This window comes from Drosophila innubila, assembly GCF_004354385.1.
Source record: "Drosophila innubila isolate TH190305 chromosome 2R unlocalized genomic scaffold, UK_Dinn_1.0 1_C_2R, whole genome shotgun sequence".
In the NCBI taxonomy this organism is placed as follows: Eukaryota; Metazoa; Arthropoda; class Insecta; order Diptera; family Drosophilidae; genus Drosophila; species Drosophila innubila.
Genome location: NW_022995374.1, coordinates 19,808,035 through 19,834,434, shown reverse-complemented (window position 1 = coordinate 19,834,434; position 26,400 = coordinate 19,808,035). Strand labels below are relative to the sequence as shown.

General features: G+C 34.6%; 2 protein-coding genes across 2 annotated transcripts in view; one reads left to right on the top strand and one right to left on the bottom strand.

Moving 5' to 3' along the window:
- The window catches only part of LOC117785046 (cyclic nucleotide-gated cation channel), a 114,294-nt gene extending 94,975 nt beyond the window's left edge, over positions 1-19,319 (bottom strand). Inside the window, exon 1 of the mRNA XM_034622931.1 lies at positions 18,821-19,319. The gene's annotated coding sequence lies outside the window, so the exon portion shown is untranslated. The remainder of the gene's footprint in view (positions 1-18,820) is intronic.
- Positions 19,320-21,319: 2,000 nt separating this feature from the next.
- LOC117783761 (ATP synthase subunit alpha, mitochondrial) lies at positions 21,320-25,046 on the top strand. Its single transcript, XM_034621306.1, has 4 exons — positions 21,320-21,571; positions 22,529-23,109; positions 23,466-24,267; positions 24,326-25,046. The coding sequence occupies exons 1-4, from the start codon at positions 21,320-21,322 to the stop codon at positions 24,533-24,535; spliced, it is 1,845 nt and encodes a 614-aa protein (XP_034477197.1). The 3' UTR covers positions 24,536-25,046.
- Positions 25,047-26,400: the final 1,354 nt, after the last annotated feature.

The following is a 26,400-nucleotide window of genomic DNA, read 5'->3' as shown; positions in this document are numbered from 1 at the left end:
AGACTCCTGGCAACCGGCAACTTTTCCACATGAACAGAGTGAAAAGTTGAAATTGAGTTTTGTTAATGCAGACATACACACACACGTATATACGCACACACATAGCTATACACAAATATGTATATATATTTTTGCGTGCGTTGATACCACACAAAAGAAACATAAGGAGCAGCTAAAGGAACAGGAGCAAAAGTAACCGAAACAGGAGCAGGAGCATCGATGTCTTTGCCATCGTAAAAGTCGAACAAACGTCGAGACGCCCTGCAGAATTCCCAGTGGCAAAGTTTTTGGCGCAGTCAACAACAACAGCAAGTAGATGAAAGAATGTAGATAGAGAGAGAGCTATGGTTTGAAAAGAAAGAGAGAAAATCCACAGGCGCAAAAGTTGCCGTAAGCAAAGAGGTGCGCCAGACAGATACTTTTGACAAGAATAAAGGATGAAGGATTCACTGCACTCACGAATTGCAGAGAAAAAGAGAGAGAGAGAGAAAGAGAGAAAGGGAGAGCAGCAGTTAAAATTTTAATGTCTTCGCAAGTAAAATTATTGACTCAACTCGGTTCGTTGACTTGGCCCAAAGCTCAGCTAAGCAACCTACTCTCTGCTTTTGGCCAACTCACAAAACCTGTCAGCAGCAACTCATTCTTAAATCAGCAGTGAGTAGAAAAGGAAAATTTACAAACTACTATGCAGATAGCTTCGAAAATGCTGTTATACGTTTTAATTAATATTAAATTACAAATCAAGTGCATGCAGCAAGCTTGAATGCCGTCAGCAAATAGAAAGATATAAAGATACACACAAAAAAGATACAGCCACAATTTCGTAAAATAAATTTATGTGAATGAAAATAATAAAACATTTGCGGCAGCGCCATTTGGACTTGTTTTCAGTTGCCAAATAATTTGTATCATTAAAATTTTACGGGAATTTATGTTGCTGCTCCTTGTTGTTGTTGTTGCTCTCCTCTTTTCGGACACGTAAATTTCTATGCAAAGCTCGTTTGTTTCCTTTCATTTTGCTTTCCATTTTTTTTTTTCATCTCTTTTGACCGCCGTTACCTCCTCCCTCAATTTACTCCAAAAAGTAGGCAACAATTTTGGGCCTCGCCTTGGCTCCTTTAACATTTTATTTATTTATTTCCGGAAACGTGCTCTGGAGATTTTCTAAGCACACTTGAGGGCCAACAGCCCAATGGCCCAATGCTAAGTTAGCATACACACACACACACTCACACACATACAGATATCAACACAAACATAGCAACAATCAAATGCGTCCGCTTTTCATGTAGTTCATTAAGTTTTTCGCGTGTTCAATTCGGCGCATGTTTTATTGTAATTATACCCTGACATTTTAGCTAACAAGAGGTGTATTTACTGTATACTCAAACAGTATACTATAGTTAGAGGTTGCCTATCTAATTAGTATTATTTTAAAACACATAAAAAAATAATTAAAATTTAACAATAAAATCTGTAGACTGTTTTCTGTTATCATTGCTTGAGCAAGACACTCTTATGCGTTTTTTCTTTTTTTGTATTTTTAATCAAAATTTTCGGTTGTAACGGGCTTTTAGACACCAAATTTTCATTTTTGGCGAAAAATAATGCTCCATAAGTTTTCAAATTCTTAGTTCTTTGCTACCTATTAAGCTAAACACTTATTGAATATTAATAAATTATTATAAATAGTAACTCTACAAAAGTGTTATTCTAAACTGTCATTACAATTGGGTTGGAGTAAGGATGAAATACAACTTTAATTAACATTTCGGATATGTTAACAACCTTCAATTTAGAGCACATCTTCAGGTCGAGCATCTGGTGATAAAACGTTTTCTATCTTGTTGTCTCAATGCCAAAGAGTCCCAAAAGGCCAAGTTCACTCCCCATATCCCGCCTCCCTACCTAAGCCGATTCCCAAGCGCCAATTGCCACGGCTGTTCAACGTTGTTTTGGCCCTGTTCTATCCTGTCCAAAGTTGAGCATTGACCAGAGCCCTCTCTGGACGCCTAATGAAAACACAATAAAAATTTTGCGCTATTCTGCTTTCCCAAGTGGCTGTGAAATTTTGATGACTTTGTCAGCTAACGGCAATTGCCAAAACTCATAGCCAAAATGAGCACGCAGTCGGCCCAGGCCATATCTGGCTTAAGTATAAAAGCCCCTTCAAGTGGTAGCAAACCTCCCACTCTTTCTTTTTCCACTCTCCGGAGCTTAGAACTGAAGAGTAGACGTGAATTACTCTCGAGTTTAGTTCACAGTAATTAAGTTCACAGTTCTTGAGCAAGAACAAATGCTTAAACAATTTTAAAGACACTTTCACTCATCACTTTTCACGGAAAATTATGAATTGCGCAATTACGCATTAAGTTCATAGCAATTCCAGGAATACCAGATAGATTATCTATTTGATATTATAATAAGACTGGCGTGAGTCAGATTCTGCGGAAACGGACATAAATGCGTCTTAAGGTTTATTCCTAGTTGACTTATCAATAAAAACTAATTGGATAGCAGAGCACAGAGATAATTCTTTTTAAGATGATGACGAAACTAAAATTAGTTAGAACTGTAATAATCCTAAGATTAGGTACAACTGTACTTGTATTTATATCGTTTTGATATTATAATGTTAAGATTGCTGTATACTTAGAATTCTGATTGTCCATTCCTATGAAAGCTTTTAAGATCGATTGCACTTGAATATCCCCTGTTTAAGTACGAAAATCTTAATATTTTTCTGAGCGCACACTAAGCAATTCCTAACCCACATTCATTAAAAAAATTTTGAGTTTACTTTACGAAATTTTACAAAACTAATTTCTAAATATTTTTAATTTAACAAATAAAACTTATAAAAAATAGTTAGTGAATCACATGTGCTTTAACAATAAGAGACATAAATATTAGATTATCTACAGAGCTTAAAATTTTCATTTTTCAGTGATAGAAAGATATTCATTATAGATCTGAGCTAAGTCAATAATTAAGATGACTCAAAGTATATTTTATATTATATACTTATTAAAGCTGATTTCGTAAAAAGTTTAAGGATTATTTGTTGCTTTATTTGATTGCAATATATCGTTTTTACTACGCATCAAGAATACCAATTAAGACAAAGTTAGGACCATGCCTAACTAATGACTGTTATTAGAGATGTTGGTCAAGTGCTCAAATAGTTGATCAATTAAGCAAATTATGGCAAATGAAACTGAGTTCAGCCCACATTTATAAATAGACTTAACGCACAAGTTAATACATGAATATGCCCATTTGCATTTCAGCTTAAAATTCAGTTGAAGAGGCATTTTATTTGTTTACTTGTGGATTTCTCTCTCTCTCTCTGTTTCTCTACCTCTCTCTATTTATCTTTCTGTATATGTGTGTTGTCCCTTTGCGACCACAAAGTTGCCACAAACTGCTGCTGCTGTTTTGTATCTTTTACTGGCACTGAATGTCCAAATTCCCACGTACTTATTTTGAAACTGACACGACGCATACTCAGAGGCGCAAATCTCATTTCCCCTGTGGCAATATGCAGTCAAAAAAATATTAAAAAAAAAATAAATAAAGAAGCGAAAATCTTCATCATATATGTATATAGTATATACATATTTTTGGTTTAATTTCATACCCTGTAGTCATAAACATAAATTTGAGGACGTAGAGCAGGGCATCATAACGTTGCTATAAACGCATACATTCGTAAAAACGATTAATATTTGAGCTGGGCATTCAGTTTAATATACAGGTTATAGATTCTTATGCTCTAGAAGAAAGTGATTTCAATTTTACAACTTATTTAACTCAATAATACAAATTTTTTGAAAAACCTACGTCTTTTATTTATTTATTAACAATTGACTTTTACAAGTCAACAAAAAAAATATTTTATATTAAAACAAAATTTGAGAAAAATCCATAAAAATAAAATATTAAAATTTTAAAACGTAAGTTATTTGATTTATTTTAAGTTCAAATTCAATTTTTCCAAGATTAATAAAAATATATCAATCTAGGGTATCTGCTGCTCTGGCAGCTGCATTGATTTTATTTTAGTCACTTTTTTTTTGTGATAACCCAATTTAATGGTCGTTGTTGCTTACGTCACATTTTCGCACCTCGCACACAACCTGCTTTCTGTGTCACACACACACACACATAGACTGCAATGACCAGAGCAACAACAAAGCAAAAAAAAACAAAGTAACACACCAGGGACACCAGCAAAAAAAAAAAAGGAAGTATAAAGAGTAGAGGAAAAGAGCAGAGAGAAAACGTTAACAAAATTACATACATCAAAGGTGTTTTTTATGAATATGCGAGTCGCATGCCGCTTACAGAGTTTGTTGTTATTGTTGCTGTTGCTGTTGCTGACCAATGGTCCATGTAATTTTTTGGCAAGCCTCATAACAGAGCAACGACCCTTTTTCGACCAGACTCTCAGTGCTTTTGGCCCTGTGCAAAGGGGGCCAGGGACTAGCCATGAAATATGCGCACATTTTGTATGTGCGATTGCTTTTCCGTGTTCCCCTCCTTCCCCCGTTCAATCCCCTGCCCCTCCTTATGTATGTGGCAACCACACATTTTTATGATGAATGTGCGGGCTCAAATAAACTGAGCCAAAATATATGCGGGCTCTAGGCAGGTTGATCCAACTTGGGCGTAGTTTAAAGCAAAACATGGCCCACAGATTGACATCATTAGGCAAGGGGTCAGTCGGGCGCTTCGTAGTCGCCACTAAATCATGTCCACAAAAAATGAAAATAAAAAAAAAACAAGCAAGCGTGCTTAAATCGAGTTTCCGACTATAAGATACCAGTTACTTCATTTAAATATATGTTTGCAGCATAATAATTAAAAAAAAAATTTGAAATTAAATTAATTTTCTAAATAAACAGATAAAATCAATATGTCTTCAGAAGTAAAGAACATGGAAGTAGTGGACATAAATATTTAACAACTATTTAAAACTGAAATAAAATATGCAAATAAGCAATTAAAATATATAATTATAAATAAACTAAATTCAGTTGACATAAACATTGAATATAAATTATGTTTTCTTAGAAGACTGTATACCATGTTTTATCGACTATTAAGATAATAATTTCAGAATGATTTGTATTAAAAAATATGTAAATACCAATTTATACTATATTTGGAAATTTAGATTACAATATTTAAAAAATAAAATAATATGTTCTGCTGGTATTTATAAAAGTTATAAAGGTGGATTTAAAATTCGTTGCTGGCACTGAATAAAACTTTTACTCTACGAGTAATGGGTATTATAAAGAGAACTGAGTAAATGAATGGCACACGTGGAAACAGCTCCATCGAGCCAAAACCTAGTTTTTTGATTCATTTATATGCACATACTACTCGTATTGTAGCCAGCTTTAAGCCTTTGGAGAGCAAGAAAATGCTCGTATCTTAAAGAAATGCTATAGCTGATAGTCATGTCCATATTCGTACATCTGTCAATATCTGCAGTCAAAGTTATAGCTCCCCATTGGTCACTCATCGTATTTCTGCACATTCTTTTTGCCATTGCCATCTTTTGTTGTCTTGCATTGTTGGCACACAGTTATTGATGGCACTTCAATCAGCAGAAATAATAAATAAATAAGCCTAACGATACGACTGACATTCTTATCACCCTCCCAACAATCCATACTCCATTACTCGCTTACTCCCTTAGTATCTGTCAAGTATATCTGCATTCCCAGCTGTACATTTTCTTTGACCTCACATTCTGTTGTACAATTCCCTCTTTTGTATTGCATCAAATAACTTTGGCAATGTTGTCAAGTTGTGTGAGTAGCGTTAAGATTATTATTATACGAGAATCATTCGAAATATTCTTACATTGAGTCCTTTTCCAACTGAAACATCGCTAAAGAAGCTACTTGAAGCGGTAAACAGTGTGACCAAATTACATTAAAATAACAAATTGGAAAAGTGTATAAGTTAATATTCTATATCATTAACATTTTATATGAAAACGTTTCCAGCAATTATCCTCAAAACAAACTCTTTCTAAATTTTTTTTTTATACGGTAAAAAATAGTGTGACCAGACTAATGAGGGCGCATTTATAACAGATAACAACTGTATATCTGGATACACTTTTTGTGTATACTTTATGTTCTATATATTTAAAATTATAAGACAAAGTTTTTCCGGAATAGTATGACCACACTACAAACTAAAAATGTGCAACTAATTATAATTATTAATTTATTTATTTGCCGATCAATTCATTTACAAACAGTGTCTATCAGGTTTGAAGTCTAAGTCTATTTCTCAAATATGCACACTACAAATTTTCGTGTGGACGAACTATTTATGCACATAGGTTTAATGTTCAAATTCTTAAGGAATTAAAAAAAAAACAAAGTTTACACCGCAATTTTCACTAAAAATTCCTTTAGCATGCTGCAAATCAAACTTTCCACAAAGTTACTTTTCTAACTATGAGGAAGACTGGAAAATTTCACAAAGGCAGTAGTTTACGATACTAAACATTTTTGCTCAAAATAATAATCTAAAAATAAAAGTATGTATCATAAAAAAAATAAAAATAAAACTTACCGTAATATAATAAATGCACATTAATAAATATAATTTAATAAAATACAAAATAAAAAAATATATTAATTAGAAAAAATATTCATTTAAGTACCATATTTGGCTATAGTATGTAAAGCGTATTTAAAGTTCGTTGGACAATTTTTTTGGCATTTCCTTTCATATATGTATTTTTGGCATCTCCTTTCTTTGTTTGTGCATGTTGTTCGTGACGTATACGCAATGTGTGCTATATTTTTACATGTCCGCCGGGCAGCAGAAGAACAAAAAACAACAGCAAGAAGAAGAAGTGGAAAACTTGGTCACTGCAGCTGACAGAAAGCAGTATGTCGCTGACGATGCCCAAGCTCAGCTCTATATAGAGAAGAAGGTGGAGGAAGGATTGTCACGGATATCAGTGGGTTTATTTAGCGCGACACACAGCAGGCGAGATTCTCCCATTTTACTATTCCCATCTCACATTTCCCCAACCCCGTGCTCCCGTTAACTGTCTCCATTTTCTTTCTCAGTTCCCAGTTGGTTCACAAAGGGCATGTGTAAACAGTTTGCTTTTTTTTCAGCCCGCGATTGTTGTTCTTCTTGTCACAATTTGCAGATGTTGTTGTTGTCCAAGGGCTTACAAGTTTCTTATTGCAATGCACACACGCAAATAAGCAAACACACACACATACCATCACACACAGCTTGCAAATTAACATTTTGCGTATACACGCATTAACATTACGCATACGCCCCTTTGGCCCCGTTTTTTATTTTTTTTTACCAGCTGCAACTTCAGCTGCTGTCATTAAGTAATCTGCAGCTGCCGCAGCTTTTGGCTGACTCTGTCGCTGCCACTGCCACTGCGACGGTCTCAGCTGCAGCCTCTGCCACCTGTGAAAAGCATTAATCAACTCGTCTGGCAATTTACTCACAGCTTAATTTAATCGCCGCCCCAGCAAAAATATGAACAAATTGAAAATGATATCGGCATTATATATATATATATATATATAAAATATACATTAATGTATACACACACATATTTCTGTGTATGTGTGTGTTTTTGTGTGAAAGTTACAGGCATGAATACTTCATTATTTATGCATATAAGCCTTGCAGTTCATTTTGGCTTTCAGTCTTCACACTTGGCTGGCTTTAACACTTCAAGCATCATCATCGCATCCCTTCAACGGATATTATACTTAATTGCATCACCCAATATGTAAAAACATTAATTTTGCGCATTATACAACGCATTAACAATTTATATGATCTGTCTCAGACTTTAGTTATGGATCGAATATAATATTATTGTTGTTTATATTGCAAAAAAATCACTTTAGTTTTTGTTTGGAAGCTTTTAATTTGTCAACTTAAAATAAAAACAAGAATATAAATGTATGAATTAAAATTCTTCTTAAAAAAAATATAAGAATCACAGTGAAGATATTCAAAATAAAATTATAATCCTAAGCTTCTCTAAATTAAGTATTGGCATATATTTATTTATTATTTTTTTATTTTCTGTCATCTAAAGGCGGTCAAGAAAAACATTGCTAAAAATTTAAAATAAAAAACTAATAACAAAATGGCTTCAATTAACAATTCAGACAAATTACACATAGTTTTAAATGTTAAACTAAACTTAATTCAATTCAATCATATTTACAGCAATATGTCTTATCGATTTGTTTTATCTCCGACCCTGATTTTTACTTATAATACAGCAAATGTTCAGTTTTCCTCAGTTAACTTAATAATATTTACCAATGTTTTAGTGAATACAAAGTTATTTTCATTAAATAAAGTCACTTTAAATTATATTAATATATATTTTTATTATATTTAAATTCTCAAAAATTAAAAATACAAAAAAAATATTTGTTCCAGCAATGTTCCACAACTCTTATTTCCAATATTATATTAAAAATCCGTCTTTCTTCAAAGGTTTGATTTTTGGTTTGAAAATCTTATAATATAGTCAATTTGTCGTCTTGCTGAAATATAAAAACTTATTTAGTCAAAATATTTCTATAATCAAAAGTAAGCTGGGTAAAGCTACATTAAATTTAATATATCTTTTAAAATAAAATTCAATCATAATCAAAGCCAAAATAATATCTCATCGATCTTATGTATCTTCTGCGCCCCAAAAAAAATATTCTTGCCAGTTTTAATAACATATACACACGCACACAGTCGCATATACTTAAATACAATTGAACAAGAATATTTTTCTGACATTTTTCGGTTTTTATTGTGTTGTCCCTCTGCTTTTTCCCCCACGAAGGAAACTTCTGCTCAGAAAGATGAAAAGACGACGTCTGCTCTTTTAAATATGAATTTTAGACATTTGAATCGACTTTGTATGTTGCTACCCCTAGAAGCCACCCCTCCTACCATTTCTCCCTCCATCAATATGCTCTTGGCATTTTTTTTTTAAAGAAAGTTTATGACACTTTGCCGCTTGGCATTTTCATGCAAATATGAATTACAAAACGCATTTCAACTGACAGAGAAACCGAACCCAAGGGAGGGGGAAGAGGGAAAAGGGAGTAGAATGGTAGAAGGTGTGTATGTGTAGTGTAACTTTGACGAGGGCAGGTCAAGTTTTTTCTGCTCTTCGTCTGTCTGTCAATCACAGCTGTATTCTGTGTGTTGCCATCTAAGCATGTGTGTGTGTGTATACATGTGTGTGTATATTTTGCTTTTATGTGCTCCGTCCGCGTTGCACATAAAACATTTTTATTGCTCATTTAGATATTTATGCGGCGTTTTATTATAATGAAAATTGTGCGTATGCGTGCGGTTTTATTGTGATTGCAGTGGACCCAAGCGGCAAGGCAACGGCAAAGACATAGCACGGCAAATGTCTGCCTGGAGAGTCCTTGTTGTGATCGTTGTTGCCAAGCATTCCATATATCGCTTATCTCCATCTGAAGCGTGACCAACTTTTAAGCGCACGTGTTTTGATTGCTTTCAAGCAACAAACGACAACAACATCGAACCAAGTGAAAAATCTACAATCGAACTGATCGACTCCTAGATGCCCAGTCAATTAAATTAAAAAAAATTGTATTTTGTTTTTTCATTTTTTTAAACTTTTGCAATTCCATTTGCAGAGAAATCACAGAAGCAAATCAGAATCCCTGCAATCTTCGGTATTCTTAAACAAAATACATAAATACAAAATACATAATATCCAAAATTTGGATTTTCGAATTTCTGTAAGATTATTATTGGTTAGATCAATTATTTTAGGCCTTTTAACTTTTTTAATGTCAAGTCGTGCCATTTTACACATGCATTCACATACACATTTGTAAAATACATGCTTAAATTAAGAACTTTAAATTAGAAGTTTAAAATGATTTCTTAGTTATGTGTCTTAGCTGTTTACTAAACGATCGAGATTAAATTTTCAGAAAATATTCATATAATATAACACATTTTGTATGCCAAATCTTATAGCTTTAAAATTACTCATCCTATTAAAATTTTCCCCATTTGCACGTATAAATGGGGGCTTCAAAAAATTCTAAGATATTCCTTATCTGAGTGCACAACATAGGAGTATTTTCACCAATATTTGGTTGCTCTAAGTCTTAAAGTTTTCGAGATTTAGTTGTTCATACTGTCATTTACTTAAAAGCCTTTGTACCCTTTAAATACTGGGCTAACGACATCGACACCGATGACAAAGTTCAATTTTACGCAGCTTTACGCTTTTAGCATTTGCTTTTGCATTTTATGTGACTCGCACACACACAAACACACACAAGCTGCCATTGAAAATGTCAAACGTGTTGCGATAAGTGCCCGCAAATGTAGGCACTCTTTTTTCTTGGTATTGCCATCATTATTTTGCGTTTTATATCGCCATTTTGCGGCTTTTTAATTATGATGCCATCGAAGTCATAAATTCTTTATACAAAGTTCTGCTTTGAAGTGGACTAATGTCGATTTTGCTATTAATCGATTTTGTACAAAAATTTGCCTACTTTAGCCAAATGGAAGAGCTAATCCATCAGTGGAAGCGGTTTTATGTGTATTTATGGATAGGTTTGTGTAAGTGTGTGGTTTTCAGTTTGTTTGCAGTACAATTCAATTATGAGCTCTGGTTTTATGTTAAGCTAAAATGCATTTAATGCACTAATTGTTAAACAAATAGCAAAAGTATAGGCCCAATTTTTATGAATCGAAAATAATGATAACAATATCAACAACAATAGCATTTATAATTGCAATTACAATAGCGAAAGCAACGAGGCACCGCAATAATAATAATTACAAAGCAATTAAAAACATGTTTAAATATTGCCAATGCCATTAAAAGCCAACCAAACAAATACACACATAAAACTATGCTCAAAAAATAATATATATAAATACTAACGCATATACAGCAACTCTGTGTACACACAGTATGTCAAGTAATTGTTTTGACGTGAACAAACCAATTCACATATATAATTTATTATTTTTAGAAATAGTTAAACTTTTTTAAACTTTATTTAAGCATTAAAAGTATTTTTTCTTACAAGACAAGATACACCTGCATTTTTGTCATTGTTAAAACAATTACTTGATATACTGTATGTGCATATATTGCTTGCAGGGAAACCTTTAAATGCGCTGACAAACATTTTGCGGCAACGAGGCGTCGTCTGCGATTGATTGACAGCGATCTGTCAATGACAGACACACACACACATGCATTTACCAACACAAACATTCACCACACACACCCACTAACACAAACACTTACCACACGCACGCAAAGTACACACAAGTAATTTTGCGTTAAATTACATTTTCGTCTTTTGGGCAAATAATTTGCATAACGTTTATTGAAAACAATATTCAACTACGCGTAAGTTGTTCATTTGATATATCTAATAAATGAACTAGTTCATTAGCACTTTGAGCTATAGTTGTGCTGATTCTAATACTACGAATACAAAAATTTTAAAGCCAAAATTTATAAAGCTATAATAAGCATGTAATTTATTAAAAAAAAAAAGTCACCAAATTGTAATTGACCAATTGTAAAAACGCAGTAATTGATTTTTGAAATATGGTTTCTAGGTGAAAACATCTTAGAATTGACCGCAGATTACGAATTAAGGTTACCATTTTTCAATTTATTTATAATGTATATATTGTTTAAAAATAAAATTTTATGAAATATTATATAAACATTTTTTATATTAAACATATCTTTTAGTATTACCATTTCCTAATTTTTCAATCAATTCACTATGAATGTTTTTAGGTTAATTATGATAACTTTTATCAGTCCCAAAATAAATAAAATGCGACAACAAGTTAAGGTAAAAGTCAAAATCAAGCTCAGTATGATTTTCTAGCTTAATTTGCGGTTTTCTCTTTGTAAATCTTTCGAAAAACGTTTTGTCAACATTTTTTGCTGTCACATAGATAAAGTTAATATTTGCAAATTAAAATCAATGAAATTTGGCCCAAAAAAAAAATAAAAGCTTTTTTTAATTGCAAAAATTAAAGTAATCTTGCAACTTTCCGCTGCAAGAGCAACAGAATCCAATTGAATTGAATTTGCAATGCATTTGCGCAAAAGTGTCTCCAGAAATGTAGCAACATTTTGCACCTGCTACGTGTTGCAGTTGCAAGCACAGCATGTTTGCTCACATCATCAACATGTCTGTCTGACTGTCTGTCTGTCTGTCAAGCCGTGCCTGTGTGTGTGAGGAAATTCGCAACGCGCCTATTAAATGCCAATTGCAGCTATACACACATTGAGCCGAATTAGGTAATGGCCAAAAGGCGACACATGAGAGAGGGAAGAGGGGACAATGCAAATTTCTCCAGCTTTGGCCTGTCTTCATCTATCTCTTTCTCTCTCTCTTTCTCGCTCTGTCTGACTTGCTGTGCCTCTCATTCCTTGCCTGCTCTATTAGACTGGTTCAGTTCAGTTGGCCTGGTCAGTTGACATGGCCAGCTTCTCTGCTAATGCGGCCAGTGGGCAGTCAACTGTTGTCCATCTCCCACTCTTTTCCCTCCTCTCTCTTTCTACCCTTTTCCCTCTCTATCTCTCTCTGCATTCTAGAATCACAGTGAGAGCTGCTCTTGTGCCTCTTGTGTATATAGTTTTGTTGATTTTGCCCTTTGGCTGACACAGAATGCTGTTGACTTTGCATATTAAAACAAAATGAATGCAGACAAACAACAACAACAACAACAACGACAATAACAACAACAACAATACAATAAAAACAATGCGCAAATGAGTGACCTTAGTGAAAGTGAGTAGTAGGAGGCTCTACTGTACTTGTGGGGCTGCTTTTTAATTTCTGATTTTAGCTGGCTCTCTCACTCTTTTTTTTCCTTTCTCTGTCTCTTACTTAGTTTTAATTAATTACATACGCTTTGTTTGGCGAATTAAAAACTGTTGACTCTGCCACAAACGAAAAATGTGGCAATGTGGCAACTCTTTATACAGCACACGGTGGCGCGTTTTACAAAAACAGGGGGCAAAATTAAAATAAAATTAATGTTTATGTTCTTCAAAATCTTTCAAACCAAATGTAAATTAACAAGCTACTTTTAAAATTATTTAAAAGTGTTAGATTTATCAATTGCTTGCAATGCAATAATTAAAAATTTTAAATAAAATTCATTTCAAAATAAAGTAAAATGGAAATTTTGAAATTTTTTAGTTAAAGATTTTTAAAATAGGGTTAAAAAATTTGATCCAGCCTGCAGAGATCCCTTGCACCCAATTTTAATAAAAAATAATTCTCAAAAAGAAATTACAAGCAAATTTCTAACTGTATATTTTTAAATATAGCTATGGCTTGGTATTCTTCTTATTTATTAACTTATTCGACTTATTTTTAAAGCTTACTTTTTTTGCATTGTATATATTTTTAATTTCACCTTGTATTTAAATTACAGACTTTTGTCAACTTTTTCATCCAATCGAGCCACCGTGCAGCATCTTCATGATTCACGCTTTCAATTAGCAGCACGGTAAACAGGCCCACAATACAATTACAAATGCACAAACACACTTATATATATATATATTCATATATGTGTGTATAGATATTATACAAGGAGGTGCCAAAGTATCATTAATAAGGGCGACATTCCTGTAACATCGTTTGCGTTTCATTTGCCTTTGTAAGCAGCTTAACACGCAAACGGAAGACTGGCAAAAACTGTGTGTATGTGTGTGTGTGTGTGTGTAAGTGTGGGGTGTTGTATATGCCGTCAAGTTCGACAAGCAGCAGCATCAAAAGAATGACATACACAGAGGAAAAATCCGGAATAAGATCAATTCAAAAAAAGATTAAGTTCGGGATGAGAAAGGTATTCCGAACTAAAATCGATTAAGCTTTGACAAAGTTATGAGAGCCCAAAGTTTTTGGAAAAATGTCAAGGATAATAAATGACTGTTGGTCGGAAAAAAATTAAATTTTTTAATAACCAAGATTCACATTCCGATTTAAAATTGGTTTAATTTTTACAAATCATATAACAGTTTGAAGTTGGTAAGACTTTGGATCTAACAACTTTCAAAGTCAAAATTTTCTTCCGATTTGGGTTGATTTTTTACAAGAACATTTAAAATTTCAGAATCAAGCTTAAAGTATTTTTTTTACACTTATTACAATATAAGGAGTTGATTAAAAATGAAAACTTGAGATTTACAATGTTCGACTCTCCAAATTCCATCAAAGTCCAGAACTAGAGGCAACCAGTTTTTTAAACTAAATTGATATAATTTTAATACAGAATGCAATTGAAAAAATATTAATATTAGTCCTAATAAGAATTTTTAACATTAATCAAATATATTTAGCTTATTTAAATGATCTCTTATTATTTTAATGCTGAGTCATTTAATCGAATAATTGCATAATTATTTCTTTAAAAAAAAACATTATTAAATTAAAATATGTAAACTTCATTTTAAAATTGCTATTTTTCCCAGTGTAGTGGTTGTAGCTTTTATTGTTGTTGCCATTGATTGACACGCAGTGCGAGCACGTTGCCAAAATGTGGCATCAAATGGAAAATCCAGTTGGACACCGCCATTGCCAGCTCTGCTATGCTAATTGAAGCACGTATATAGGGTACAGAGGGCAACGTTGAGAGCGGAGAGCGGAGAGCGGGGCCGGAGCAACGGTAAATGGGGGCCCTGGTACGAAGAAATGCACTTAATTGGACTCAGCGAAGTGCGTTCGTCGCGGTTGCTATATGATTAATTAGTGACTGCAAGGCACAAGGGGAAATTCGATGCAGTGAGAAACTGCGAGATAGTTAGAGAAAACGATAGAGCAAGACTAAGAGAGAGAGAGAGAAAAAGAGAAAGAAGAAAGAGAGAAAGAAAGTAGAGAAAAGGAAATAAGTTGAACGACAGGCAAATAATGGTGTAATGTGCATTAACTACATTTATTTCAATGCGCTAATGACCCAAAACAAAAGGATGCTATTAATTCGGTTCTCAATTACGAATTCTTTTCAATTTCTTAAGTTTTAAGATACATTTTTAAGATCAATTTACAATGGTCATAGTGTAAAATTGCTATTTTTAAACTATTTCATGAACATTTTTGCAATACAAATATTTGCCTTTAATTGAACTTTAAGTAACAATCATTAAACCAAAATAAAAACAATAAAGTATTGAGTAGTTTTATGATTTTTCATTCAAACATTTACAATTACTTATCTACATAAATTTATTAAAATAAACAAAAATATAACATTAATAAAAGTAATAATGTTATTTGCTTATTGAACCATTTCAAAAGTTCATCAAGTTCAGCGAAGATCAAATCCTGTTATGAAATTAGCATTTCTGTCTGAGTTTCTGCGTATTATGCATGATTTAGCCAATCTTCCATTACTCAGTCAATTGCTATTCCGTCTTCATCTACGCCCCATCACTCTCCTTAGCCTAATTAGCTCAGGAAATGTAAACTTCTTAAGCTGCAGTTAAGAGGCATAAAAAACTCATGCGCGTCGTTTGGCATCATGTAAAATTCATAATTTCAATTTCAAATTGTTATTACGGCCCGTCGTCAGTTTGTAGTATTACTGCAGCAGTTACTATTCCACTCCACGTCCCCTATCCCCGCTTCCATCTTGTTGGTCTAGAAACACACTTGGCCCACGCACACGCCTGATTATTATTGACAGTTGCCGCCGTCAGAGATTGTTAATGTTGTTGTTGCGTTGTTACTGTTGTTGTTGCTGTTATGGCTCTCATTTTAGTCTCATAAATATGCAAATTAATCATTTGCGGAAATTTGCATACTTAATAAGTTGCTTTAATTAAATGTTCACGCACGCATGCCTCACAATCTTTCCCGCAGGAATTGAGAATCCTTTTGCTCAAATGCCATTTTAAAGCGTCAACTTGTTAATTGCGCGCAGTCCCTATCCCCCTCTCCACTCAAGCGCTCTACTTTGCCTCTCTTTCCTACGTCACAAATATAAAACAACAAAAATAATGCTGAATAAAGTGTTGGTGAAAAAAAGCGTCAATAACGAAACATCTTTAAAATTTTTAGCTAGCAAAAACAACCACAAAGAAACACCAATAACAACAACAATTGCAAGAAATGGAAATAACAGAGCTGCAAACTGTTTTTCATATATTTAGGGGCACAGTCACGTTCAAAAGCGCCGCAACGATCCCAAAAACAATATGAAAGAATCCCAGCAAAAACTGTTTTTATCTGCATCACGCTGGCAATCTTTGTTTTATTTGATTATATTTTTTTGAATACCCTTACGTGTGGGTATATAAAGTTTATTATACAATGGGTAATGCATTAAATAAATTACGAAATTATTTTGATATCGATTCATCAAAATTTATCATACTTTATGGGGCAGCAAATAAAGCTAACATATATTGAAGCTCTTAAAAGTTGAACATAATTTACAGGAATATAATATATTTATATATTTTCAGTAATTATGTTTATCTCTATAAATTCTCAGCTTATATCTATTTCTAGGGTATTAAAAATTCGCCATTTCGCTTAATGCTTGTTTTTTATGTGCACAACATTTTCGAAAATGAACAGGCCAAAAAAAAAGCATGTATATATATTTTATATAGATATATATGCAAAAAGCGAGGCGCAGCCAACATAAATTAACATTTTTATGCGTCGCTGCAATGGACGAGAGCTCCAAGGACCAAGACCAAGGACCAGAATCAAAATCAGTCGCAACAACAACAACAAGGAAAGCAACAGAATCAGAATCACAGTCAAAGCATAAGCTTCAAAATGGGCGCCTCTCTAAGGCTCCGCATTATTTACGATGGTCCTGACACTGCCTAAAACTGGGCGCCAGTTGATGAGGGGGAGTGTCTATATGTGTGTGTGTGAGCTGGTGTGTGTCTGTTGTGCGTGGCCATTCACATTTCTTCATTACATTTCATTTTATTTCAGTTCAGAAGAGCCACGTTTATTTATTTGCCATTCGGTAGCGCCTTTGCCCTTTGCCTGGCTGGCAAATAATTTTAATTGGTTTTCACCCAAAACCTTTCTTCTCATTCTATGATGCTTGCTTAAATTATAAGTGACAGAGAAGTGATTTCATCTGCATTATATAAGTACATAAATGTGTGTATATTAATTTCTATTTCTTCTGCAATGTTTAATCATTCTATTATAAAAGTTGTAGTTCGTATTACTTGTTAAATGTGTGTGTGGTTGATAACCACATTTCCAAAATCAAATTGGTTTACAATTTACATCAATTGAAATGCCCATCAAATTCTCGTTCATTACGTGATATCATAACTCGAGTATTAAATTCTCAGTATTTAGTTTGAATTCAATTTGTATTAACAATCAGAATTATTCCGAGTAATGAAAGCTAGAAGTATGTAAGCTATTTCAATAAAATTCTATTGTAAACTTATTTCAAATTTGATCTTTGAGAATATTTCTTTAAATTTTATTTGCATGAATTTCTCCTCTTCTTCTTCAGTTTGCTGATTACATTTTGCAGATTCCACATTAATATTAATTCAACAGAAATTTGCATTAACATGTAGCATACTTTTTGAAGCAGCTTTGAAATTCATTTAAATCCATAAGAACACTATAACATAATAATTTAGTAATACATAAATAAATTTTTCATGTGATCTCTTTTCTCATGACAGCAAATATAAATTTAATAATAATAATAATAACACTAATTCTTCTGAAAAGTTAAAGATATTTCCGTGAAATTCATGTGTACACTTATTTTTGGTATTATTCTTGAGCTTTTCTTTGAATTTTGTTTTATTTTCTTGCATTTCTCTTATTCTGCTTCAGTTTAATGATAAAATTTTGCAGATATCACATTAATCATAATTCGACAGAAATTTTGCATACACTTTGAAATTCATTTTAGTTTTAATAAAATACATAACTTTATATTATTTTAAGTAATAAATAATTATCAGAAAAATGAATTCATATTAAAACAGATGATATTTAAGTACAAATAATAAGATTAAATTAAATACTAAGTACAAAAGTCCGGAAATCTTTAAATGAAGTTTTTTTGGGGATACTTTAAGTACGTTTTGGGATTAATTCAAGTCTTTAAGAGATCAATATAGCTCTGTTATTTCCGAAGGTATCTCAACCAAACTCACAGAATTTGTGTCATGATTTTATATATTTTGACTAAGTTTTGTTAAATCCGACTATAATGCATTTTAAATAGGATGTTATTATTTTAGGTCGACTGAAACTATCGAGAGAGTGACAAGTTAATTAATTCAAGTTTATAAAATAAAAATATTAAATTATCAATGATTACACCCAGAGAAAAATGCTCTTAAATATTAATACTCAATATTTTTGATTTAACTATGATTTTGCGTAAAATATTGATTTATTAGATTCAAAGTATGTATATGCATATGAGTTTATTCATTTTTAGTATAACTTAAATGAAATTTACATTTTTTTCAAATTGAATTACAAAATTAATATTAAAATTAAGTACATAAACTCTTTGGTCTTACCATATTTATTTAAATCTAACATAAAAAATTAAATACAGTTGTTATATCTGTGCGTTTTTCTCTAAGTGTAATTCTGAGTAACAATTTAAGTAAAATTTCATTCTGAATTATATTTAATATGCCAAATATAACATTTGAATTCATAATGTATCTGAAGAATTTATAATATTAAATATACCAAAGTAATTTTCAGCGTCATCTCACCTAACTGTATATCTTTCAGTTCCAATTGATTCGTAGCTATTGCTGTGATCCTTTGTGTTACGTTAATTCGTTTGTTTTCTATTCTTTTCGTTCGTTTTGAATTTCTTAGTGCTCTATTAAGGGCATCGTTGCAAGTTTCACTTTCAGCTTGTTGTTGTTGTTGCTCAGTGGTTAACACGCCATTGTTTAGTATGCGGCGTTCATCATTTCGAAGTCAGCGACACACAATAACACAAAACATGAAACACACACGCACACACAAATGCTGCTGTTGCTGTTACGCTTGTTGTTCTGCTTGCTCTCGTTACTCTTGTATCTGTTGTTGTTGTTGCTGGGCACATTTCGTTCAGAGCGAATTCATTAGGCATGCGGGAATTTTAATTTCACTTGCTCACACACACGCACATATGTGGCGACATATTTCTCAAACATTTTCGCTGCGTGCGTCGACGGCGACGTCAGTTTTTTATGCTGCTACGACTGCGACAGCGACGACTGTTGCTGCTTTTGCTGCTGCTGCTGCCAGCTTGTGTTTTGTTATTGCTTAGGCGCTTTTCAATTTGCATGACGGCTAAGCTGCTGACCTTGCTCTCAAGTGTTAAAAACTATGCCGCACATACACACACACACACATACATTACCGAACCGAACGCGTCACAACAACAATATCAGTAGTGGGAGATGCAGAGGCAGAGAGGGAGAAGCGCGACGCTGACAGCTGTCAAAAATTTCTTGCAGCCTTTTTCACAGACGCACAATGCAAAGCGCAATAAACTGAGGCGGCCGGTGCGGCAGCAGCGCAAACAGCAGCAGAATAAAGTAAGCCTCGATTATTTCCATGCCTGCTGCAGGGAGTAAGATTCAGAGTGAGAGCGAGGAAGAGCGAGAGGGGGCAGCGTGCACGTTTAATGTTCAAGTCAAGTGCGAAGCTTGTGCGCGTGAGTGCGTCTGTGTGTTAGTGTATCAGTGTGTGAGTGTGTCAACGCACTGTCTATGTGTTGGTATGTTTTTTTTTTGGGATGCTGCCGCTGCTGCTGCTGCGGCTCTGTCGCTGCCCTGGAAACGTTGCTACGTTTTCTTTTGTTCTACTGATGACAAATTTCTTTTCTTTTTTTCCAGTTCTTATTTGCTGTTTATTGTATTTCTTTTTTAACTGCTTTTCCTTTTCCTTTTGCTCTGTTTTTTTTTTTATTTTTGGAGATTTGCCTTTGGTTTGCGCTTTGTCTCTTTGTTGTCTGGCTGTCTACTCTCTTCTTCTACCCCCTTTTTGTTAATAATTGGCAACACTTCTTATTGTTGCTATTATTGTTGTTGTTGTTGTTGCCATTAGCACGTGGCAATCATCGTCACAATTTGGCATCGATTAAATTGATGCTGATTTTCTCTCTCTCTCGCATTTTTCAAATTTCCCCTCTCCCGCAAACAGCTGCTTGCGGCCAGCTGAAAAGTATGCTTTAATTAATTATGCGTTAACCGAAATTTAAATAAACGCACTTTCTTTATTTTTGAGATTCTTTTAGTGCGCTTTTTAGTTTACTCTTTATTTGGTCGCTCTCGGTGTTTTATGCGATTTAACACACATATTAAACGATTTAAATTCTTTTTTTTTTTTGCTTTTTTCACGTCTCCCGTTTACCCAGTCCACATGCTGAATTTTATGATTTTCATTTGATTTCGATTTGTTGCACGCGCGCGCTCTGTTCACCGCACCGCACAGACTCCGACAATGAACTGGCAAAGTGTTTTTGGATGCCTCTACAATTTAGTACTGAAATTCCGCGGCACACAGCTTCCGCTTCGTGTCGAGAAATTCGCTCTTTGTTGTGTAGAGTTTCGCAGGATGCTGGCGCTCTCTCGTGTGCAGTTTCCAGCCCAAGTGCCCCCAAACTCGAGCAACAAACCGAACACTAATAACATTCCCAATTATCTGTTAAGCCGGTCGAGCTCCTCTGTTCAATAGTGGAGCATTATGTTAAAATGAGGAGCACAGCTGTTAGCTGAGAATATTGCGAGATCGAATTTTTATAAATTAATTCTATCAATTATTATCAATTTCAGATATCTACCGTCAAATGCACAAAAAACGAGTTCGTTCTTCAAAGGAGAGATTAAAATGACTATCGCCCTATTCGTTTCAATCAGGACTGCACCACTTTAAAAAAAAACTGGCGCCCCCTATTGTCTGTTTTCGCCACCTTTTGTCTGTTTTCGGAAACAAAAATCGCAACTTCTTGTAGCTAGTATGGCAGCACTAAACAATCGAATGAACGTCAATTAATCAAAGCAACTGAGCTAAGTAACCATTAAATTCGCTCGATTACTTAAGTAATTAGTTGCTGATATCTTCACATTCATCTGTCAAGAGAGCCGTCAGTAGAGACGTTCTATTAAATGGTGGAGCACTCAATCAAATGAGGAGCACATCAGTTAACTTTAGCAGTATTTTAAGTGACCAACTGACTTTTAAATACCAGAAATACCAAACAATATGATATCGATATGCATTGCAGTGTCGCATTGGCTGTTATCGATAGTATCGAGGGCTCAATTTCGTTAGCTCTGGGCACACAGACGTGCAGCGAACGTGAGCCGAACGGCAACCATCTTTGTGAAAAATACCTACGAGACTGGAGAGGAGTTGGTGTAGGAATTAATTATTTCTGCGGCATATTAAAAGTTAAAAATATAAAAAAAATAACAATGATGTCTGCTCGCTTGGCGTCGTCGGTCGCACGCAACTTGCCCAAGGCGGTAGGTATTTAAAAAAAAGAAATAAAAAGTGAAAAAACGGCTGAATAAAATTTGCACATAGAAAATAAAATACATAACCCAACCCAATTGGCAAAAAGAAATTCAAAGTTAACTTTACCTTTTTCCATGTGAAGAGTTACTCTAATTGGATAACAAATTTAAGTCTATTTTCCAAGCATTTATTAGTGAAATATTGGCAAAGAGAAAGAAAAAAGGTTCTGATTGTGTGTGTGTTACGCAATGCAATTCCAAATCAAATGAACCGAAAATTACATAACTAATAAAATATACTTCAAGCCACATTAATTTGTAGATAGTTGCAATGCTTAGCAACATATTTGAGTGAATTTGTTAATTATATTGCTTTACTTGCACTGGTTACATAACTTGTCAACTTTGTCAACGGCTGCTCAGCTGCGCTGCTTGCGTTGGCAGCGCTAACTTTGAGGTTAAGTGCGCGCATGAAAAACTATGCTGCAAATTTTAAAAGCATAAAAAAATGTAATAAAAAAAAACATTTACAAGTAATTATGTTTGGAATGCGAATTTGCAAGTGAAATGTATAAATTCTTCTGCCTTTTCTTTGGTATTTGTTCTTTTGGCCGGCCTAGTTGTGTGTGCGCACAGTGTGCTAGAGCGAGATAGCAGCAGGGCCGCTCATGTGGTTATTCAATGCTTTCACACTGCTCACACTTGTTCCTTACATAAGTTGAATAGTTGACCCAAGATAAAAAATTAGGAATATGCATGAAATTCAATTCAATTTAAATGCGGTTTTGTTTAAGCAAATTGAAATCACTAATTTTTAAAACACTAAATTGAAATAGATGTCGTAAACAGCTGTTGTTCAGTTGCTGTAAACAGCTGATTGCGAAATTAAATGTGTGTGCGGGAGTACCCCTATTAATTGGTATATATTCAATTTAAAATTTGTATTTATTGTTTTTGGTTTTTTAGGTTGCCTGCAAGGCTGCCTACCCAGCTGCCACTCTTGCTGCCCGTAAGTTCCATGTTGCCAGCACACAGCGCAGCGCGGAAATCTCCGATATTCTGGAGGAGAGAATCCGTGGTGTTGCCCCCAAGGCCGATTTGGAGGAAACCGGACGTGTGCTGAGCATTGGTGATGGTATCGCTCGTGTCTATGGCCTGAACAACATCCAGGCCGATGAGATGGTGGAATTCTCCTCGGGCCTCAAGGGAATGGCCCTCAATCTGGAGCCCGACAATGTCGGTGTTGTCGTCTTTGGTAACGATAAGCTCATCAAGCAGGACGATATCGTCAAGCGTACTGGCGCCATTGTCGATGTGCCCGTCGGTGACGAGCTGCTCGGTCGTGTTGTCGATGCCCTCGGCAATGCCATCGATGGAAAGGGTGCCATCAACACCAAGGATCGCTTCCGTGTCGGCATCAAGGCACCTGGCATCATTCCCCGTGTCTCTGTCCGCGAACCCATGCAGACCGGCATCAAGGCCGTCGATTCCCTCGTGCCCATCGGTCGTGGTCAGCGTGAGTTGATCATCGGTGACAGACAGACTGGGTGAGTGTAATCAACTAACTAACTAACTTATGGGGAAAAAGATCTTAGACTACAATTTTAAGAAATTACTAAATAGGAAAAGCAATGACTAGGAAATTTAAAAAAAAAAAAAATTTATTCAAAGTTTAAAATAAGAAATTAGGGAATTCAAGTAAAAATAAATATACATCAATAGAATTTCGAATATTTTTGCTAAAAATAGGCAGTTAAAAGAATATTAAAAAATTACAAAAATTAGGATAAAAATAATTTATTTATTTAAAAAGAAAAGGTAGCTTTTGTCGGACTTTAGTTAAATTTTGTGTTCGAATACTTATTCTGATTGTACTAACTAATTTTAACTTGTTTTCCTACAGCAAAACCGCTTTGGCTATTGATACCATCATCAACCAGAAGCGTTTCAACGAGGGTCAGGATGAGTCGAAGAAACTGTACTGCATCTACGTTGCCATTGGCCAGAAGCGTTCCACAGTCGCCCAGATCCTGAAGCGTCTGACGGACTCCGGTGCCATGGGATACACCATCATTGTGTCCGCCACCGCCTCTGATGCCGCTCCCCTGCAGTATTTGGCCCCGTACTCTGGCTGCGCCATGGGTGAATACTTCCGTGACAAGGGCAAGCACGCCCTGATCATCTATGATGATTTGTCCAAGCAGGCTGTTGCCTACCGTCAGATGTCCCTGCTGCTGCGTCGTCCCCCAGGTCGTGAGGCCTATCCTGGTGATGTGTTCTATCTGCATTCGCGTCTGTTGGAGCGTGCCGCTAAAATGTCCCCAGCTATGGGAGGTGGCTCCCTGACCGCTCTGCCCGTGATTGAGACCCAGGCCGGTGATGTGTCCGCCTACATTCCAACCAATGTCATTTCGATCACTGACGGTCAGATCTTCTTGGAAACCGAGTTGTTCTACAAGGGTATCCGCCCAGCTATCAACGTGGGTCTCTCTGTCTCCCGTGTGGGTTCCGCTGCCCAGACCAAGGCCATGAAGCAGGTGGCTGGCTCCATGAAGTTGGAGTTGGCTCAGTACCGTGAGGTCGCTGCCTTTGCCCAGTTCGGTTCCGATTTGGATGCCGCCACCCAGCAGCTTTTGAACCGTGGTGTGCGCCTCACTGAGCTCCTCAAGCAGGGACAGTATGTGCCCATGTCCATTGAGGATCAGGTAATGTTTAATATGATTATAGAGTTTTAACTGTCTGATATATCTATATCACTTCCAGGTTGCTGTCATCTACTGCGGTGTGCGCGGTCATTTGGACAAGTTGGACCCCGCAAAGATCACCAAGTTCGAGAAGGAATTCTTGCAGCACATCAAGAGCACCGAGCAGGGTATGCTTGATACCATCGCCAAGGAGGGACAAATTAATCCAACTGTCGATGCCAAGCTGAAGGACATTGTCCAGAAATTCATGTCCACCTTCCAGGGTTAAACAACATCAACAATAACAACAACAACAGAGGAGCAGTTATATCTTAGATATCGAGGCAGATCACACAACTTGCAAGCAAATAAATGAATTAATGTCTAAGCTGAGAATTTCAAAAATCACGTTCATAATTAATAATGAAAGCTGCCGAAAACTGCAACAACAACAACAAGAATAACAACCTATACAACATAAGAAAATATAAACAAACAAAAAAAACATAAAAATTCAATTTGCGCATTCATGTTTTCGTTTGCTGTTTATCCGACTCTGCGTGTCGTCCTTGTGCCACAAATCTGGGAGAGAGAGAACAAGTGCGGGACGCACGTGGAATCCAACAGCCAGGATCTACTTTGAATTTCAGCATTAGTCGAATTTCCTGTTGCTCTAGCCATTAAAAAAAAAAATTAATCAATATTTGTAATATTGTAAATCGAGAAAAGTCGAAAAATGACGTTTGTGGATGATTGTGAAACGATGAAAAATAAAAAACGATAATAATTATACTCTGAAATTATGTGGATATCTATGATAAAGGAGAATCATTCATGATTGGAATCATTTTTTAACTATAGGTGTATCAAAAGAGATACTATATTATAGTCTTCAAAGTATCTTTATCTATAGATATGAATATATAATATAAAGGAGGATCATTATTGATTGGAGATAATGAGATAATAAATTATAGTCTTAAATATATCTGAGTCTGTTGATATGAGTACAGCCTTAAAGAATTACAATTTAATAGAAAAACGTTTTGTTTTTAAAGATTTATAGGGATACGAAATCATTTACATATATAGCTAGAAATCTGTATATGTTCTGATGTGATATGTCCAATTAATAACATGCAGGTAGATTCCTAAAAGAAATATAATACGGATCCATTAAAATACTCAGATATTATTAATTGATTTCCCAAACCATACTTACTCATAGTCAGGACTATATTATCGATTGATATCAGTTACTAAGGCAAGTAAGTATTTTATCTATACGAATTATGGAGTATAGGTGTTTTCTCAAAATCTTTATAGATTTTGACAACAATTGCTTTTGCAATCAACCAAACACATTGTTGTTGAAATGTCAGAGATTTCATTTTTCAGACCGACTTTTGTATGCCATATATATTTATTTTAAATTTCAAAACTTTTTACAAAAAATTTTTAATAACACTATGTATGAGATTTAGGTTTAGTTTTAGTTCAACAAATTTAATCAAATCTATCAATTAATATTTTGACACTCGAAAGTAAAATTACAATCTTATTTTGTTTTCTATTCATAATCCATTTTTATTTATTTTTCATCTCAAACGTGATTTTAAAAATTTGTGAGTTTCATAGTCCTAATTTTAATTTTTTTTCTTTTCAGCTCATAATTTATATTTAATTTTAATTTTAAATTTTAATTCTTAACATAATTTTTCCTTTGCCGACTGCTTTTAGTCGTGCATAAATAAAGAAAAAAATAATTAAATTATTTGCAGCAGCTTCTCCTAAAGTTACCCTAATACCTAAATCCTTGTGTATTTAAAATTTTCCATTCACAATTCTTCTAAGTAAACATTGTTCAAAAACTGTCTGGCCAATTACTAATTGAAATCCTGCGACAGACAGACGGAATGTCCTTTCTTTAAATCTGTCTAAAGTCTCAGCTGATCCGCAGCAGCTGTTTTTTTTTTTTTTTTGTTGATTCTTAAAGAAGATGTCGCTTCTCTGTCGTCCCTCTGCTGTGAATGACCTTGTCACCTCGCTCTCCCTCTCCAAATCTTTTTCGCAGCGGGTAACGGATCTCTAGCTACTACCTGACTCCTTTTCAGGATAAGAGACAGACGGTCGGTCGGTTCTCTTCACGCTCTG

Excerpts from the sequence above, each read along its gene's own strand:
- LOC117783761 (XM_034621306.1), top strand. The coding sequence starts at position 21,320 with ATGCATTGCAGTGTCGCATTGGCTGTTATCGATAGTATCGAGGGCTCA. Across the intron at positions 23,110-23,465 it reads ATCGGTGACAGACAGACTGG|CAAAACCGCTTTGGCTATTG; the intron begins GTGAGTGTAATC and ends GTTTTCCTACAG. Across the intron at positions 24,268-24,325 it reads CCATGTCCATTGAGGATCAG|GTTGCTGTCATCTACTGCGG; the intron begins GTAATGTTTAAT and ends TATCACTTCCAG.